Raw genomic sequence first — 18,045 nt, 5'->3', positions numbered from 1 at the left:
GTTATTATATCTTCTTGGATTGATCCTTTGATCATTATGTAGTGTCCTTCTTTGTCTCTTTTCATGGCCTTAATTTCAAAGTCTATTTTATCTGATACGAGTATTGCTACTCCTGCTTTCTTTTGGTCCCCATTTGCATGAAATATCTTTCCCAGCCCTTCACTTTCAGTCTGTATGCGTCCCTTGTTTTGAGGTGGGTCTCTTGTAGACAGTATATATAGGGGTCTTGTTTCTGTATCCATTAGCCAGTCTTTGTCTTTTGCTTGGAGCATGCAACCCATTTACATTTAGGGCAATTATTGATAAGTATGATCCTGTTGCCATTTACTTTGTTGCTTTGGGTTCGAGTTTATACACTCATTCTGTGTTTCCTATCTAGAGAAGATCCTTTAGCATTTGTTGGAGAGCTGGTTTGGTGATGCTGAATTCTCTCAGCTTTTGCTTGTCTGTAAAGCTTTTGATTTCTCCTTCATATTTGAATGAGATCCTTGCTGGGTGTAGTAATCTGGGTTGTAGGTTTCTCTGTTTTATCACTTTAAGTATGTCCTGCCATTCCTTCCTGGCCTGAAGTTTTTACTGAAAGATCAGATGTTATCCTTATGGGAATCCCCTTGTGCGTTATTTGTTGCTTTTAATATTTGCTCTTTGTGTTTGAGCTTTGTTAATTTGTTTAATATGTGTCTTGGTGTGTTTCACCTTGGGTTTATCCTGTTTGGGACTTTCTGGATTTCTTGGACTTGGGTGCCTATCTTCCCCATTTTAAGGACGTTTTCAACTATTATCTTGTCAAGTATTTTCTCATGGCCTTTCTTTTTGCCCTCTTCTTCTGGGACTCCTATGATTCAAATGTTGGGGTGTTTAACATTGTCCCAGAGATCTCTGAGGTTGTCCTCATTTCTTTTAATTCTTTTTTCTTTTTTCCTCTCTGCTACATTTATTTCCACCATTCTATCTTCCACCTCACTTATCCTTTCTTCTTCCTCATTTATTCTACTGTTGGTTCCCTCCAGAGTGCTTTTGATCTCAGTTATTGCATTATGCATTATTGATTGACTTTTTTATTTCTTTTTGGTCCTTGTTAAACATTTCTTGCATCTTCTCAATCCTTGTCTCTAGTCTAATTATCTGTAAATCCATTTTGTTTTCAAAGTTTTGGATTATCTTTATTATCATTATTCTGAATTCTTTTTCAGGTAGTCTCCCTGTCTTCTCTTTGGTTTTGTGGGCATTTATCATGTACCTTTACTTGCTGAATATTTCTCTGTCTTTTCATCTTGTTTAGGTTGCTGTGTTTGGGATGGCCTTTCTGTATGCTGGAAGTTTGTGGCTCCTCTTTATTGTGGAGGTTCATCCCTGTGGGTGAGGTTGGACGAGTGGATTGTTAAGATTTCCTGGTTAAGGAAGCTTGGATTGGTGTTCTGGTGGGTGGAGCTGGATCTCTTCTCTCTAGAGTGCAATGAAGTATCCAGGAGTGAGTTTTGAGGTGTCTATGGGTTTGGTGTGATTTTGGGCAGCCTGCATTTTAATGCTCAGGGCTATGTTCTTGCATTGTTGGAGAATTAATGTGGTATGTCTTGCTCTGGAACTTTTTGGATCTTGGGTGGAACTTGGTTTCAGTGTAGGAATGGAGGCTTTTGGATGAGCTCTTCTTGATTAGTGTTCCTTGGTGTCAGGAGTTTTCTGGTATTCTCAAGTTTTGGATTTAAGCCTCCTGCCTCTGGCTTTCAGTCTTATTCTTATAGTAGCCTCAAGAGTTCTTCATCCATACAGCATAGATGATAAAACATCTAGGTTAATGGTGAAAAGATTCTCCATAGTGAGGGACACCCAGAGAGGTTCACAGAATTACATGGAGAAGCGAAGAGGAAGGAGGGAGATAGAGGTGGCCAGGAGGAGAAGAGGGGGAGTTGAAAGGGGAGAGACAAATCTAGCCAGTAATCAGCTCCCTAAGTGTTCTCCACAGCCCTGAACACCCAGAGAGATTCACAGGGTTAAGTAGAGAAGGGAAGGTGGAGGGAAGAGATTGAGGTGACCTGAGGGAGAAAAGGGAGAGTCAAAAGGGGAGAGAGCAATCAAGCCAGTAATCACACCTCTAAGTAAAAATGGGTACTGAAGATTAGATTCTTAAAGGTACAAAATTGATAACAAATACCAAAAAGCAAAGATTAAAAGTCTAGAGTAGAGGTTAGATACTCAAAAATACAATATTAAAAATACAAAATAAAATCAATCACAAAAATTATTTAAAAAATATGAAATTTGCTTTAAAAATAGGGTCTTTTTTTGCAAGGGAATATTAGGTTATAAATATGTAAATTAAAGGAGCAATAAAGAACTTAAAATATTTTAAAAATTAAAAAAATTTAAAAATGATAATAATAAAATATATCTAGGAATTTCTCTGGAGCTGTTGAGGGCAGTGGGGTCAGTTTAGTTTCAGATAGTTCCTTGTTCCTGCTTATACTACTTCTGAAGGTCTATAGGCCGCTTCCAATGTTTAGTCAATGCTAACTACAGGGTTTTAACCTGTTGCACCTGTCACTTCCAGAGCAGTTCCCCCTTCTTTGTTTATTTTGGCTTCCTCTGTTTGCAAGTCTCTCCAGTGTCTAAGTTCCACCCTGGCACAAGGGGGCAAAGGTTGTCACTTACTTAGGCTCACTTGTTCAGTTGTGCTGTGGGGAGGGAGGAACACTGCAAACAAATATCCCTGGTGTGTGTGGGGAGTGCTCGCGGTGTCTGGGTCATGCTGGATTTGCCCCTGCTCAGGGCGTGTGTGCTTTACCAGTCTACACTGCTCAGGCTCCAGGTTGCTCTGCAGGGGAACTGTCCAAAGCGGTCCCTGGGTTTTGTGCACTTCCCAGGTCTAAGCTGCTCAGGTTCAGGTTCTCGGGTACTCCACAAAGGCACAGACTCAGTTGGGCATTTGTTTTGTGCCCTTCCCAGGTTGGAGCAGCTCAGGCATCCAGATGCTTGGCAAGCGCACTGTCCCAGGTAGGCTGTGTCTTAATCACCTCCCTGGTCCCAGACGCTCGGTTTCCTGGGTGGGCTGTAAGAGCACTGTCTCAGGTGTGCCGTGGGTCTCCTCTGGGGAGCTGATCTCTGGCTGCAACCTTCCTGGCAGAGGTCAACCATCCAGGATCTCAGGAAGAGTTGATTAGCAGCTGGGAGGGTGCTCACAGTTTGGTGGAGGATGCTGTCTCTGGGGCGGAGACTGCCCCTCACCTTCTGGCTCTGGCTGTCGCCTGCCTGCTTCTCTGCCTCTGGCTGGGGGGGAATGTGCCCATCCACAGCCGGCTCACTCTCCTTTGGTATTCGCTCAATCCTTTGTTCTGTGAGCAGGCCAGGCTGTGCCTTAGGTTAGAACTTTCTGCAGGAAACTTCTTTCTCTTTCTCTCTTTTTTCTCTCTCAGATTGTCCTCAGGGCCTTCAGGCCTGGTCCTTACCCTAAGCATGCAAGCCGCATCTCCCTGTTCAGCCTTGGCTCACTGGTGGCAGATGCTAGCATTTGGACTACATCTCTGCTGGGAGTTGTGGTTAGACACGTATTCTGTGTTTGTTTTTTTCCCTCCCAATTATGTTGCCCTCTGCAGTCCGTGGGGTCGCTAAGGGTCGGACACGACTGAGCGACTTCACTTTCACTTTTCACTTTCACACATTGGAGAAGGAAATGGCAACCCACTCCAGTGTTCTTGCCTGGAGAATCCCAGGGACGGGGGAGCCTGGTGGGCTTCCGTCTATGGGGTCGCACAGAGTCGGACACGACTGAAGTGACTCAGTAGCAGCAGCAGCTGAGATTTCAAAGCTTCCCACAGACCTGCCAGTGAGAGGGTTTCCTGGTGTTTGGAAATTTCTCCTCCTTCACAACTCCCTCTCCAGTATGGGTCTCAATCCCTAACTCTTTTGTCTTTTATATTTTGTCCTACCTTCTTTAGAAGAGAATGGGCTGCCTTTCTGGGTGCCTGGTGTCCTCTGCCAGGGTTCAGAAGTTGTTTTGTGGAAGTTCCTCAGCATTCAAACGATCTTTTGATGAATTTGTCGGGGAGAAAGTGGTCTCCCCATCCTATTCCTCTGCCATCTTAGCCCAAGGCTATATTCCCACATTTTTGCGGAGCTGTCAGTTTGGAGTTAATTTCTCTCTTGAGCTTTTAATTTCTTCCCATACTTTTTGCCCAACAACTGTCTTATCAACAGCTTACAAGGTTTCCCTATTCTCTGTGTCCTAGCCAACCCTTGTTACTTCTTGTCTTTTTGATGACAGTCATTCTAACAGGTATGAGATGATATCTCATTGTGGTTTTGATTTGCATTTCACTGATGATAAGCAATGTTAAACATCTTTTCATATACCTGTTGACCATTTGTATGCTCTGTGCAGAAAAATGTCCATTCAGGTCCTCTGCCTATTTTTAAACCAGATTATTTGTGTTTTGTTTGTTTTTGTTATTGAGTTGTATGAGTTCTTTATCTATTTTAGATACTAACTCCTTATCAGATACATAATTTGAAAATATTTTCTTCCAATTCACAGGCTACCTTTTCATTGTGTTGATTGTTTCTTTTGCTGCACAGAAATTTTAGTTTGATGTAATCCCAGTTGTTGATTTTTGCTTTGTTGCTTGTGATTTTAGTATCATATCCCAAAATATTATTGCCAAGACCAAGGAGATTTTCCGCGTTTTCTTCTAAAGGTTTTGTGGTTGAAGGTCTTACATTTGAGTCTTTAATCCATTGCAAGTTACTTTTTGTGAGAGGTGTAAGATAGGTGTCCAATTTCATTCTTTCTTTTCTTTGCATGTGAATACCCAGTTTTCCCAGCACTATTTATGGAAGAGACTGTCCTTTCCTCATTGAGTATTCTCGGCTTCCTTATCAAATATTAGTTGACTGTGTGTGTGGATTTACTTCTGGGCTCTTGATTCTGTTCCTTTGGTCTCTAAATCTTTTTTATGCCAGCATCATGTTGTTTTGATACACTATAGTTTTATAATATAGTTGGAAACCAGGAAGTGTAATGCCTTCAATTTTTTTCTTCTTTCTCCATATTTCTTTGGCTATTTGGGGTCTTCTGTGGTTCCATACATGTTTCAGGATTGTTTTCCTATTTCTGTGAAAAATGTCATTGGAATTTTGATAGGGATTACACTGAATGTGTAGGTCACTTTGGGTAGTATGGACATTTTAGTAATATTAATTATTCCAATCCATGATCACAGACTCTTTCCCCATTTGTGTCTTCTTCAGTTTTTTGCCACCAATGCCTTATGGTTTTCAGTGTTCAGATTTTCACTCACTTGGTTAAATTTATTCCTATTTGTTTTTGACACTATTGTAAATAGGATTTTTTTCTTTATTTCATTGTCAGCTAATTAGTTTTCAGTATATAGAAACACAAGATGACTTTTATATGTTAATTTTGTACTCTGTAAAATTACTGCAGCCTACTGAATTTGTGTATTAGTTCTAACAGTTTTTTGGTGATATCTTTAGTGTTAGATCAGTTCAGTTTAGTTCAGTCGCTCAGTCGTGTCCGACTCTCCACGACCCCATGAATCACAGCACGCCAGGCCTCCCTGTCCATCACCAACTCCCGGAGTTCACTCAAACTCATGTCCACAGAGTCGGTGATGCCATCCAGCCATCTCATTCTCTGTCATCCCCTTCTCCTCCCGCCCTCAACCTTTCCCAGCATCAGAGTCTTTTCCAGTGAGTCAACTCGTCGCATGAGGTGGCCAAAGTATTGGAGTTTCAGCTTTAGCATCAGTCCTTCCAATGAACACCCAGGATCGATCTCCCTTAGAATGGACTGGTTGGATCTCCTTGCGGTACAAGGGACTCTCAAGAGTCTTCTCCAATACCACAGTTCAAAAGCATCAGTTCTTCGGCGATCAGCTTTCTTCACAGTCCAACTCTCACATCCATACATGACCACGGGAAAAACCATAGCCTTGACTGGACGGACCTAAATGCAGTCTCTGAATCCTGTCCCATGACTAATGCAGCAACCTAAGTTCCCCATACCTTCTGAGAATATGAACATTGAACAATTCTCAGAATTGTTCTGACAATAGTTCTACAAATAGTGGAACTCTGACTGACCTTCATCAGTCTAATATGTGAATTCTTTAGGCTATCTGCTCTCCAGCAGAACAGCCATCTTGAGCCTGTTGTGATGGTTAATAAAGGCTTAAGCTAACAGCTTTTAGTTGGTTTTTCTTCTTTCACAAATTCATACTTTGGTTAGATATTATTTTCTTAAAGAATTTTTGGATTTTGTTTTTGGGTCTCATGGCACCAGGGTTGCTGATGAAAAGTCCCTTCTGCAGTGCTCAATCCTGGGGTTGACACCTTCCTCTGCAACCTCTGCATTTTCCTGTGGCTTACAGGGCTGTGGCTTACAGCTGTGGCTTCCCTGTGCTTTCTTTTCAAGGAATCTGGTCCTTCTGGACAATTTCTGATTCAACAAAAGTCCTTATTCTGCTTTTCACAAATCCCAACATATTTATTAATTTCTGTATGTACCTTTAAAAAATGCTTATAATGATTTGGTGTTAAAAGGGGGAGATTTCAGCATGTGCTCAAGTTGAAATAAGATTAATTTTGTTTGTTTCTTTGGATGGAGCCACATGAAGCTTTATCCTTGGAGAGTAGAATTGGTGTTCAGAGAAGGGCTTGTGTTTTTACTCTCTTCATTTCTCTATTTGAATTTCTGCTTATGAGTTTCCTTTAGTTTCAAAATAATGAAGTACTTGGGCTTCCCTGGTGGCTCAAGTGGTAAAGAATCTGCCAGCGGTGCAGAACACCTGGGTTTGATCCCTGGATTGGGAAGATCCCTGGAGAAGGAAATGACAACCTACTCCAATATTCTTGCCTGGAGAACTTCATGGATAGAGAAGCCTGGAGAGCTACAGTCCACGGGGTCACAGAGAGTCGGACAAGCTGAGTGACTTTCACTTTCACTAATGAAGTACCTGATGTACTGGGCATCTTCTCTTCCTTTTCTACCTCCCAGTGTGCTCACCAGCTTTCTCCAGCTGCTATGGTGCCCTATCTGTGCAGCTTTCCAGAGGGCACAGTATGCAGAGTTCCAAAACCTTTGTTTTCCAGGTGGGTTTGCCCAGTAGACGTGCCAAGAGTGGATCAGACAGGAAGAGGAGGGTGGGGTTGGGGCACATATTCACTGATCTCCTCACTCTCTTATTCCTCGCACCCCCATGTTGACTATTCCGTGTCTGTTCGTCTTCCTATGAGGAGAAGGCCACCAGGTGGCCCTTGGCGCATAGAGATGCTCACTTCCTCATCTTGATCCTTTAGGCCCACAGGCCGCAGCAGCTCCAAGGATGCTAGCCTGGAGACCACATTCCATTGCTGCCTCCTCCACATCCTGCCCACACCTTTGTGACGCAGCGTGAGCATCATTTATTTTTGCCCTGGATCCTGACCAAAACAGAACCCCAAAAACAAACCTCAAACCAAAGCAATAAAGTATTCAGGTAACTTAGCTGTACAGATGGATCTTTTTGCTGTTTTGTAACAGAATAAACATATTTTAGAAAGAATATAGGTGAAGAAAACTCATTTTAGTTGAAAGTATGCCACAGAGCGGAAGTAATAGTAAATATTTCATGAGTACAAACTTCAAGCTGAATCTCTTTCCTGCTCAGCTGTTGCTAGGTTTCTAAGCCTGGAGGGAGAGCAGGCAGCAGTGCAGACTGTCTGATGGGGGTCTTCACACAGCACCATGGATCCTGCTGCTTAGACTTACAGAATCTCAGAGAGTGAAGGACTGTGGGACTGGCTGACCCATTGACGTGCAGCACAAAGGGCCACTCAATTTGTGAAACGGTTCTAGATTTAACTTGTGTGATAACTGTTTAGAATTGACCCCTGTGCTGCTGCTGCTACAATGTGTCTACAAAAAGCATTTATTGGCTATAATATAATGCTAATTTTCTCTCTGGGGATTTTGAAGAATAACTAATAATGGCAGCAGGTAACATTCACAGAATGCTCACAGTATGCCGGAGATCATGCTCAAAGCTTGACATGCATCATGTCCTGTGACCCTCCCCTAAACTCCATATGGCTACTGTCCTCTGTGTAGAGTGGTGCATGATAGTAGTTGGTGGCATCACTAGTCCAGTTTTACTGATAAGGAAAACAAGGCAGAAAAAAGTTAAGGGACTTGCCCCTCATCACACAGCTGTTAAGTAATGGAGTAGTTTGACTTTGAACCCCACAGTCTTATCCATTACAGATTCCTTCCTTTTAGAACATCTATGCAAAAAATATATATGAACATAAAATGCAGAAATACTGCTGTGTGCCTAACAATATACCAGATATGTTGTTCTATGTCACTAAACACACAATAATGCCATTTTAAGTGGTGCCATAATTTTCAGTTGTGTCAATATGCCAGTTTGCTTAATCAATTTCATTATTAGATATTAATTTGCTCTGCTATTTTGGCCTCATAATTCCTTTCTAATCCTGACTCATCTCATATCATAATCTCTTACCTCAACATTTCATTGAGCTTCATATCCTCAACTGTAAAGTGATAATATAATCTGTAGTATTTAAATGTGTAGTAAGGAAAATCAGTTCATTGGAGTTTTTTGAACAAATTGTTCATTTAAAGATATAAAGGTTAAAATATGCTTTAGCACTCATGTGTCACAAATGGTTTTAACATTGATCTAAAACAGTCACTAGTCCAGAAAATACTTGCAGAATATTATTTCACTGAGCAGTGCTTGTCCTGAGTTATTTTACCACTTGTCAGTATTTAACAGTATGCAATCAGAAAGGCACTTGGCAATCCTTCCCTCAAATATATACACAGGAGCTTTCCTCTGATTGCTCAGTATTTCTGATACATGTGCTTCTGCTGGAGTGTTACGGGCACTAGTAATTCACAGGCAGTTCTTAGAAATGTAAGAGAGGGGCTCTATCTTTGTTACGGGGGTGATGCCATATTATCAGTTCCCTATCTTTCTGTATGTTCCAGTGACCTTTGTGAGAGTTTGGTTTAGTGTCTTAATTCTAGTGAGACTCTAACACTGGTGCTCTTACCCCTGGGCTTTAAGGAGGACTGAAATAGTACTGTGCTGATGTTTTACTCAACAAGGAAATAATCAGTAAAATGCATCTTTAAAATAGATCGTTGCTGTATTTGTAAAAGGGAATCATAGGCACATGTAAACGGAACTGAGCCTTTACTGTATGGATAACCAGAATGTAATTGTTTTCTCCATGAATGATCCCATGCCAGTGACTGAACAACAAGTGCATGTGTGTGGGGAAGAGAAACTGTGATTACATTTAGTCATTTTCCTTAAGAAAGAGAAATTTAGTATCTTTATGTTTCATTATTTTACAGCCAAAACAGGTTGGAACATATCTCATCAACTGAAAGAAAGGTTGCCAATTAGACAGAAAGGTTAATGAAAGAATAAGACACAATTTAAGATACTTCTTCTTTTATTTAAAATGTTAACTATTACGACACATTGTACAATAAAATAGAGACCTTAGAATCACAGTAAAACTTTTTAAACATCTCTATATAGTCACAAAACATGAAACATGCTGCAAGGATACAAACACAGTTTGATACCAACTCTCAGTACATTTTCACCATGAAAACAAATGGAGAAGCACAGCCTAGATGTGGATTTCTTTTCCTTAGTAGCTGACGTGACTGCTTCCAAGAAACAGAAATGATTCCTTCCTTTGGGGAGGATATCTTTGATAGGTTTTTACAACTTCATTGAACACTGTGCTTTGTTGAGAAATTACCACTGATTTCTACTTCTGACTGAGTTGTCATATTAGAATTACAACACATTTTTTTTACAACATATATTGCCACAATATGAAAAATAAATACTTCTTGAGTTTCAAACTCAAAACAACAATTATTAAATAAATAATTATTCCTCATAGTGCATGTCTCATTTTACCTTTCCTTGACCACTGACACAAATGAAGCTCAATAAATGTTAGGTAGTCTATTTACGTCTTCTTTCATAATCCTGCATCACACTCCTTTCATAAGCCACTGAGAACAAAGAGAAGGTAAAGGGTTTGTTAAGAGGATCTCCGACACAGATAAACAAAGTTCAAGGCCTAGGAAATTTATTTTAAACTCATTACTTTATCCCTCCATCGAAGTATTTCTTAGAGTCTTATTTGTGCATCTTCGATTCGGGTCTCAGTCTTTATCCTGATTGACAGTGATCTATCCACAGAATTCTTGGTTATTTTGGTCATCCTTATAGACTTGATGCCCTCAAAATGTACTTCCACAATATATTGCACTATTGATTCTCCATAGCTTTCTCAAGCAGTGACAGACACCCTGGTGATTTACAGAAAAGACAGTGCCTAAAGTAAACAGGAATAGTAGGAGGATGAAAGCAAAATGTGGGACTTTTATTCCAGGATATAGTCAACCAACTATATATAGGTCACGGGCCAAATCCACTCCACCATCTTTTCTTGTAAATAACATCTTATTGGAACATGGCCACACCCATTCATGTATGTATTGTCTTTGCCTAAGTTAGTCAAGTGTTAGTTGCTCAGTCGACCCCATGCATTATAGCCCACTGAGCTCCTCTGCCCATGGAGTTCTCTGGGCAAGAGTATTGGAGTGGGTAGCCATTCCCTTCTCCAGGTGTCTTTGCCTACTTTAACATTAAAATGGCAGATCTGAGCAGTTCCTCCAGAGACTGCATGGTTCACACAGTCTAAAATATTCACCATCTGGCTGTTTACAGAAAAAGTTTGCTGATTTCTGGTATGTGGTGGTGGTGGTGGTTTAGTTGTTAAGTTCTGTCTCATTCTTATGACTTGATGGACTATAGCCTGCCAGGCTCCTCTGTCCATGGGATTTCCCCAGCAAGAATACTAGAGTGGGTTGCCATTTCCTTTGCCAGGGGATTTTCCTGACCCAGGGGTCGAACTCATGTTTCCTGCATTGGAGGCAGATTCTTTACCACTGAGGCACCAGGATAGGGGTACCTAATAGTGTAAAGGTTTCTTCCTGTCCTCTGGATTCCTTCCAGTAACAGACTGTCCATGAGATTAAAAGCAATCTCATTGTCTGTAAGGAGGGTAATTGTACCATCTAAATACAACATAGTTTTACTTACCTCCTAGCACCCTAAATGGCCTGTGAAAGATTAATCACAGTTTCCAAAGGTATTTAACATATAGCTAGCAAGTAATTTAAGTACTCTGACTATCTGGAGAGAAAAAAGTACCAAATTATATTATTATATTAAACATAATTTCAAAGGGGTCTGTAGCCACAAAAGAATAAGGATCAGATTGTTGTGATCAAAATACTTATGTCCATTTTTCATTATTTTAGCTAATCCTTTATACACTTAGATTTACATGATAAATGATTTTTAAAAGTACCACACTTTAAAAAATTCAGTATGCATGGATAAAATACTGACTTTAAGTAGAAAGAACTGTGAAAGACATCAGGAATCATAGATGCCACTCTAACCAATTTTCTCAGTGAGAAGGGTTTGCTGAAACAGAAGGTAGGTAAGGCTCCAGTGTTGTCGCTTCCCTCCTTTACCACTGAGCAGATGCTCATTAGTATACAGCATTCACTTAAGTGAGGTCAACAATAAGCTGAATGTTTTTAATTGTGTACATGTCAAATATGTACACAAACATGTACAAAGCATTCGTAACATAATTCTATTCCTCAGAGAAGGGAGGTGAATGCTAATGTAAACTGACCAAAGACAGATTAGTGATCAAGCTGGAAAACAATGTCTTAACTGGAAGCAAAGTTCTTACCTGGTCCTCGAACCCTCTAAAACTGTAAATGTTTGTGTGTATGAACTGATGAGGGTTTCCCTGGGAAGATGGTTTCTAGGTTTGTCAGATTGTCAAAGGTCCTTACCACAACAGGGTAAGGATCAGATGGTTGTAGAAGGTGATAGACACCATGATAACTTGCTTCAACTAATTATATGCCACGGTACCTGATTGGTTATAGAGTACATGTTTGCCCATGTTTTCCTTTGATATTTTCTTAACTAAAATGGAGGAGCAAAGATTTAGTCATAGATTGATTGTGATTCATTCAATGATTCTATTTAATACTATCTATAATTATATTACTATTTTAAGTACCTTTAATAGCATCTAATCTGTTCCAAACTGCACATATTTATATTATTTGTAAAGTTAAGCATGTTCTGAAACCTGTATCAGTTCTGAAAATGAAAAGTTGATGACTGGCATGGTTTCAAGAAAACCACAGGTATATAAGGGCTAATGTACACTTCTGATACATATAACACCAATGTGGTTTAAACTTATATTCCAGTTTTAAAAGCTGGAAGATAATACATAGCAATAAAACAATTTTAGTGTTTCATTATGTACATTCACAACTTCTTTAAAATTGAGAACCCTCCAAATTACTGATGAAGAAATACAAAAGTAGTATCTAAAATTTCAAGGTAGAGAACCAATATACAGGCTAAAATACCTCATTTTTGCTTGACTTTTTCAGATTAGTTAAGTCAGCATATCTTAGTTATAGATTTTCAGGAAACTGGAAATACTCTAAATGGGTAAGATGGGTGATGATTACTTTCTAATTAATTACACGATTAGTATTTTAATGCTAATTTCACTGAAGGTAAAAAGAGAATTTGAATAGCTTTCCCAAGAAAAATAACCTATGGATTATATAAGGCCTGAATGAGCTTAACAAAATATCAGTCTCTAGGAAAATGATATAGGGGTTATTTAACGTTGAAAATACTATGATGAATGAGTTAAGAAATGAGTTTTCAGATCTATACAAGTGGCATTTACATAAAATATAGAAATTAAAGAAAAGAAAGGAAATATGCAGCCTTTATATCAAGTGAAAGAGTTGTTCAGAATTAAACTGGGTTATGAAGAGAACTATAGCACTCCTTCTCTTTAAGGGTTTTATAGCCAGGACTGATTATAACCCTCTAGGATAATTTGATGGTTTCCCTTTTTAAGGCACTGGAATGGACTATGTTACTCTCCTAGTGTTAAACGTTCATCAGGAGGTATAGAGTATGAGCTATTATAATTTCATAAAGAGCAAGTGATTTGTAAAAATGGATTTGTTTTTATTTCTGTGTCAGAAGACTGTCAGATTTAACCTTTTGTAAGACTTTCTAATTAGCTTGGTTTTAATCCCCCCTCCACCTTCCCCACCCCTCTTACTTCAGTAAGGTAAAATATAGCTTATTGAACAGATAGAAAGGGTATTGGACTAGCCCAAAGATTCGGGTTAGGTAATGATTAAAAGGGGAAGACACTGGGAGTTTGAGAAAGATAGACTGCTGTGGTTGTATTAGCTCGCTCAATCAGCTATAAATCCATTCTTGGATTTATTTATTGCAATTAGATTTTTTTCAACATAAGCACTCATTTTAATTTTATTATTCCTGTTTAATAGTTTGAAAAGAATGCCTCAGAGAAAGTAGAAGTAGATTTAAGACACTGTTTATGTCCAGTCACGGTTTTATACATACCAGAATTTAAAGCTCTTTTGCCCATTAGTCCAACAAAGGAATCTGTTTTATGCCCTGGAAAAATACATTTAGGGGTATTTTAATATGTATATATCTGAGGAAATAGACTGTTATTACTAGTACCAAGAAAAGCAAGCTTCCAAATATATGCCTATATAATAAACGCACAACGATTTCACGTTTTGGTGAGCCTGAAGAAACAAAGACTCCTAGTAAGTCTTAGTAAATAAAATAATACAGTGAAATACTTTTCTCAATTCTATATCTACATATTAGCAAGTACACTTTATTCATATTCCATTTTATGTGTTTTATATAATGCTTTAAATATTGTTGCTATTTGAGCAAGCTTTGATTTTTAGGAAGTCAACTTCACATATGTGTGATAGAAATAACCTCATATTACTGAATATGTTATGTTTCTCAGGAAACTAAAGTTTAGTTAAATCAGAATCTTATATTTAATAATTATAAATTTCTAAAGGTCATTATTTCTATTTTACTGGATTAAAAAAATATTTCCTTTGGAAAAAGTATGTTTTGAATTAATAGAGTATATTTATTTTCATCACATAGAATTTTGCTGTATATAGTTCCTTTGAAAGTAAAATCCTGAGAAAATAAATATGAATAAGATTTATTTTCAAAGATGAAATTTGGAAAGGATTATTATTTTAACCCTAGTGGTAGAATGTCTCTTAGTTTATACTACATGACTGCTATCTTAGTGTGGCCTGCTCTGCCCTTGGTGAGCCAGAATCCAAGTTGGATTGGACCTTGGGCTTCGTGAGTGTGATTAAGATGGATCCCTGGGACTTTCCGCAACTCTGGTTCCATTAACTAGGAGATTGCAATCTAATGACTGTCAAGTGCCACAATTCTGCCATCTTTGCTGCCCTAAGAATGTTTCACTATGCTTGGAAAGACTGAGGTCTCCCATCCCATCATGGAATCACAAAACTATTGATACATTTCTATCTTTACTTTAGTATGGATTCTCTACTCAGACATTCACTTCATCTTCTTAACTGACTGCTGGATTACTCTAATAAATTATGTCAAAATGGAATCCAATATACTAAAATGAACTCGGAGATGCCTACAAATGCTTCAATTTTTGTTTTTGCTTTTGTATTTGCAGTGGAAGTGGCAGGGTGAAAATGAGGGAAGAGGAATGTGTGATGGATTTTTACCCCTAGGATTGAAATTCTTACCTAAAACTAACAATTTGTATGAATTAAAGGCCTCCTCCCTATTTCCCTTTTTTCCTCTTCTTTTTTCTTTCTTTAGCAGTTTAAAATAACAACAAATATTTATTATCTCAGTTTCTGTGAGTCAGGAATTCAACAACAGTTTAGCTGGGAGCTAAAGGATTTTTAATATAATGCATCTTTATGGTAGGTATGATATTTTTAAACAACAGAACTTTAAACAATTATGTTCTGGATGTAATATGAGTATCCTCCATTCTTAAATCGTGTTAATTAAAAATATCAAGTCCTACATTACAACAGAAAATTAGATATTATATAAAATGGAATGCAATATAATTTATATTTGCATTTGATAAATGTCAAAATAATCTGGAACTTACTTTTGTGAGAAAGCTGGCCATGTCCTATAGAAAGAAAGATAAAATTAGCAAACAATAGATTTGTTTAAAAGGAGCTACATTTTAAAAGAGAATTATAAAACAAATTGATTTTTAAAATAATGCAACATTTCTCATTCATGTAATATCCTGAGGAATATAGCAGAACCATAAATGCTAACCAAATTATTAATAATAAAAGCAATGTTTTGGCAAAAGGAATAGTTTTAATTGGTTTACATGGGCCACAGATTCAAACTGAGGTCTGTGAAACTTCTGAGGTCTGCTAATAACTGCCTGACCACACCACGTCTCTTGTTTTCTTATAAGAGACATGTATTCAAGGTCCATCACCTCTGATTCTCAGGAGAGAGAGAGCAAACACATCTCTTCAACAGGCATTATCAAGAATCTGTATCTGAGTCCACAAAAGGCTTTCTTCATTTTCACACATGTGCATTCACAATAGTAAAATAAAGATTTATAGAAATGTTTACCATAAAGGGCCTTTAACAGGGCCACTTGCTTTTCAATTGAGGAATCTGACAAGAGACAAATTGACGTTAACCACACATTCCACTGATGGTGTGATGAATTCAAGGAAATTACTTTTCTATCAGAAGACACTGGCAGCTGAATCTACTCCAACCCCAGTGATCTAAAGTCAGTTTTCCACAAGCACTGAGAACCTACTGAGTACCCTGAGCCTTCCTGTTGCTTGTCAGTTTGGATCCTTGGGCAAGGAGGAACTTAGCTAAGGTTAGTTCTGTTCCTGGTGGTTCAGATGGATCTCCCTCCCTCCGTGGGCACATGTGTGTTAGTGAGGTGAGGGCCAGAGTCGTGCCCCAGGAGATATACCCCTTTTAGAGTGGAAATCTCTGCTCATAGAGCAAGAGAGCCTGGGTACTCTGAGCACCAGCTAGAGCAGTGTATGTGTGGGAGTGTATGTGTGTGGGTTGCCCAGAGAGACAGAGAGGGACCACTGCCCATCTCACCAGCATCCCGTTTGCCCATCAATCCAAAGAACTGCTGAGGCTTGGGTCTCCGAGCGATTCTCTGCAGAATATGCTCAAAGGGCTCGGGCATTTCCTCCTAGAGGACAAACACACGGATGAACGGGCTTGAAGGCAACCAGTTCGAGGCACTGGGAATCCGGAGTGCGTTGCAGCCTCGGGCAAGTCCTGGCGGTGGGGCCAGGCCAGGATTAGAGAACCAGCTCCGAGGAGAGAGGAAGCCGAGCTTCCTCACGCCTGGGCGCTCGCTCTCTCCACCCTCCCCGCCCAGTTGGAGTCCCGCGCCTCCGCCTCCAGCTAGCCCAGGCTTGCGGTTAGCGGGACGCGCAGTGCCTCCACGCCCTCAGAGCGCCTTCCGCTCTTTGCTCCCAGCACCCGGACCCTCACTCAGCAGCCTCTCTGCTACCGGACTTTGTCTCATCTCAAGCGCTGGCTTCGGCGACCTATCACCGCCGTAAATGCATACAGGTGTGTGTGGCGGGGGACGGGGAGGGACTGGCCGGGGCTGGTAGGTAGGGATACAGCGCTTTAGAAGCGACTAGCAGTGAGTGATTCTCACTGTTCCTGCTGCATGTGGGTCCCTCGCGCAAACAGCCTGTGAGCATCGGAAGGAAAACTTGCCGCTATGTGTTCAGGTCAGTAAAATAAAAGTCAAGGCCGGACGCTAGCTTCCCACCCACCTGCGCCTCTCTAGGCCCCCAGCAACTGGCCACTTGCCCCTGCTCTTGCCTGCATCAGACGCGCTCTCCTCTGTCCCTGCCCAGCGTTTCCAAACGCCAGGCCCTTTTGCAGCGGGACTAGTTCCTGAAATCCGCGTTACCAGGGGATGAAACCTTGTGAGGTTTCCAGTCTTGTGAGGATCCCGGGATCTTTAGTGAGGGTATTATTCCTCCAGAGAGTTCCTGAGACCCGACGATGGAGAGGAAACTTGGTTCTTGGTTGCGGGACCCAGGGGAATGACGTTCCTTTACAAGCCCTCGCAGCGCGCCCCATTGCCTCTGGTTGTGATCCCGGAGCCCGCTAGGGTAACTAGGGTGCTATCGCTGGGGGTGATGGTGGGATGGTGGTAAGTGAAAGCTCCTAAACCCGTGAAGAAGGACGCAGGCCCTCTAGGGACCGGGTCTCACCTTGATCTGGTCGCTGTCGGACCAGTCGGACCAATAATTGAGATCATCGTTGGCTCCGATTTCTTCTGCAGACAGTTGAGTGGAGACGAGAAAAATCACTGCCAAGGCCACGAGGATTTTCATGTTGGATTTCTGGGAAGAGTAGGGAGAAGAGGCAGAGGGGGAAAAAAGAATTTTTGATTCCCTGAGAGAATTCAGGGTCGATTGAAACAAGACAACCCGCCTAAAGGGCTAAAGTCCTGCATGTGCGCGTTTGGAAAGAAAGCTTTCCTAAAAGCTTCTCAAATTCCCTTCTTCCTAGATCCCAAATCCCCAGCTTCCAACCACCAATCCATACCTTCAAGCCAGGAGGCTTTACGGGTGGAAGACAAGGAAGGATAAAGCACTTGGGATACCCGTTTCCTCGCAGCCCCCCGGTTGTCCCCCGGCTGTTTCCCCGCTGTCCGCAGCAGCCGCCCATCCAGCCCCGCTAGACGCCGCCTCGGAAGGTGCGCGGCGCGGAAAGCGCGCGCTACAGCGCGCGGGCACTTACCGCAGCTGACCCGCCCGGGGGCTCCGCTGGTCTGAGCACTCGCGGGGCTTGCGCACTCTCGGTCGCAGCAACGATGGAGCAGGTCAGCAGCGCGCTCTTTCGCCTGCTGGCTGCCGCGCGGTATTTATCCCAGGCTCGCCGAGTCTCGGGACCCACGTGACACGCTCCCCACGCGACTTTCTGCTCAATATTTAATTAACCGCCTCCTCTCCTTTCGCTTGCGTCT

General features: G+C 40.9%; 1 protein-coding gene across 3 annotated transcripts; it reads right to left on the bottom strand.

The window, feature by feature from the left end:
* Positions 1 to 9,610: 9,610 nt before the first annotated feature.
* TAC1 (tachykinin precursor 1) lies at positions 9,611 to 17,414 on the bottom strand. Of its 3 annotated transcripts, XM_055420222.2 has the most exons (6): positions 17,288 to 17,414; positions 16,143 to 16,239; positions 15,645 to 15,689; positions 15,151 to 15,174; positions 13,557 to 13,610; positions 9,611 to 10,063 (listed from the first exon to the last, which is right to left on the bottom strand). In XM_055420222.2, exons 1-6 carry the CDS (start codon positions 17,408 to 17,410, stop codon positions 10,014 to 10,016), a joined length of 393 nt encoding a protein of 130 aa, XP_055276197.2. In that variant the 5' UTR covers positions 17,411 to 17,414; the 3' UTR covers positions 9,611 to 10,013. The 3 variants fall into 3 exon arrangements, with proteins under 3 accessions (XP_055276197.2, XP_055276198.2, XP_088688240.1); XM_055420223.2 differs by lacking the exon at positions 15,645 to 15,689; XM_088832114.1 differs by lacking the exon at positions 9,611 to 10,063 and having other exon boundaries at positions 13,474 to 13,610.
* Positions 17,415 to 18,045: the final 631 nt, after the last annotated feature.

The sequence above is a fragment of the Moschus berezovskii genome, chromosome 3 (genome assembly GCF_049115385.1).
Source record: "Moschus berezovskii isolate FMDL1 chromosome 3, NW_MosBer_1.0, whole genome shotgun sequence".
Lineage (NCBI taxonomy): Eukaryota > Metazoa > Chordata > Mammalia > Artiodactyla > Moschidae > Moschus > Moschus berezovskii.
The sequence above is the reverse complement of the archived record's forward strand: the minus strand, read 5'-3'. Positions and strand labels throughout refer to the sequence as shown.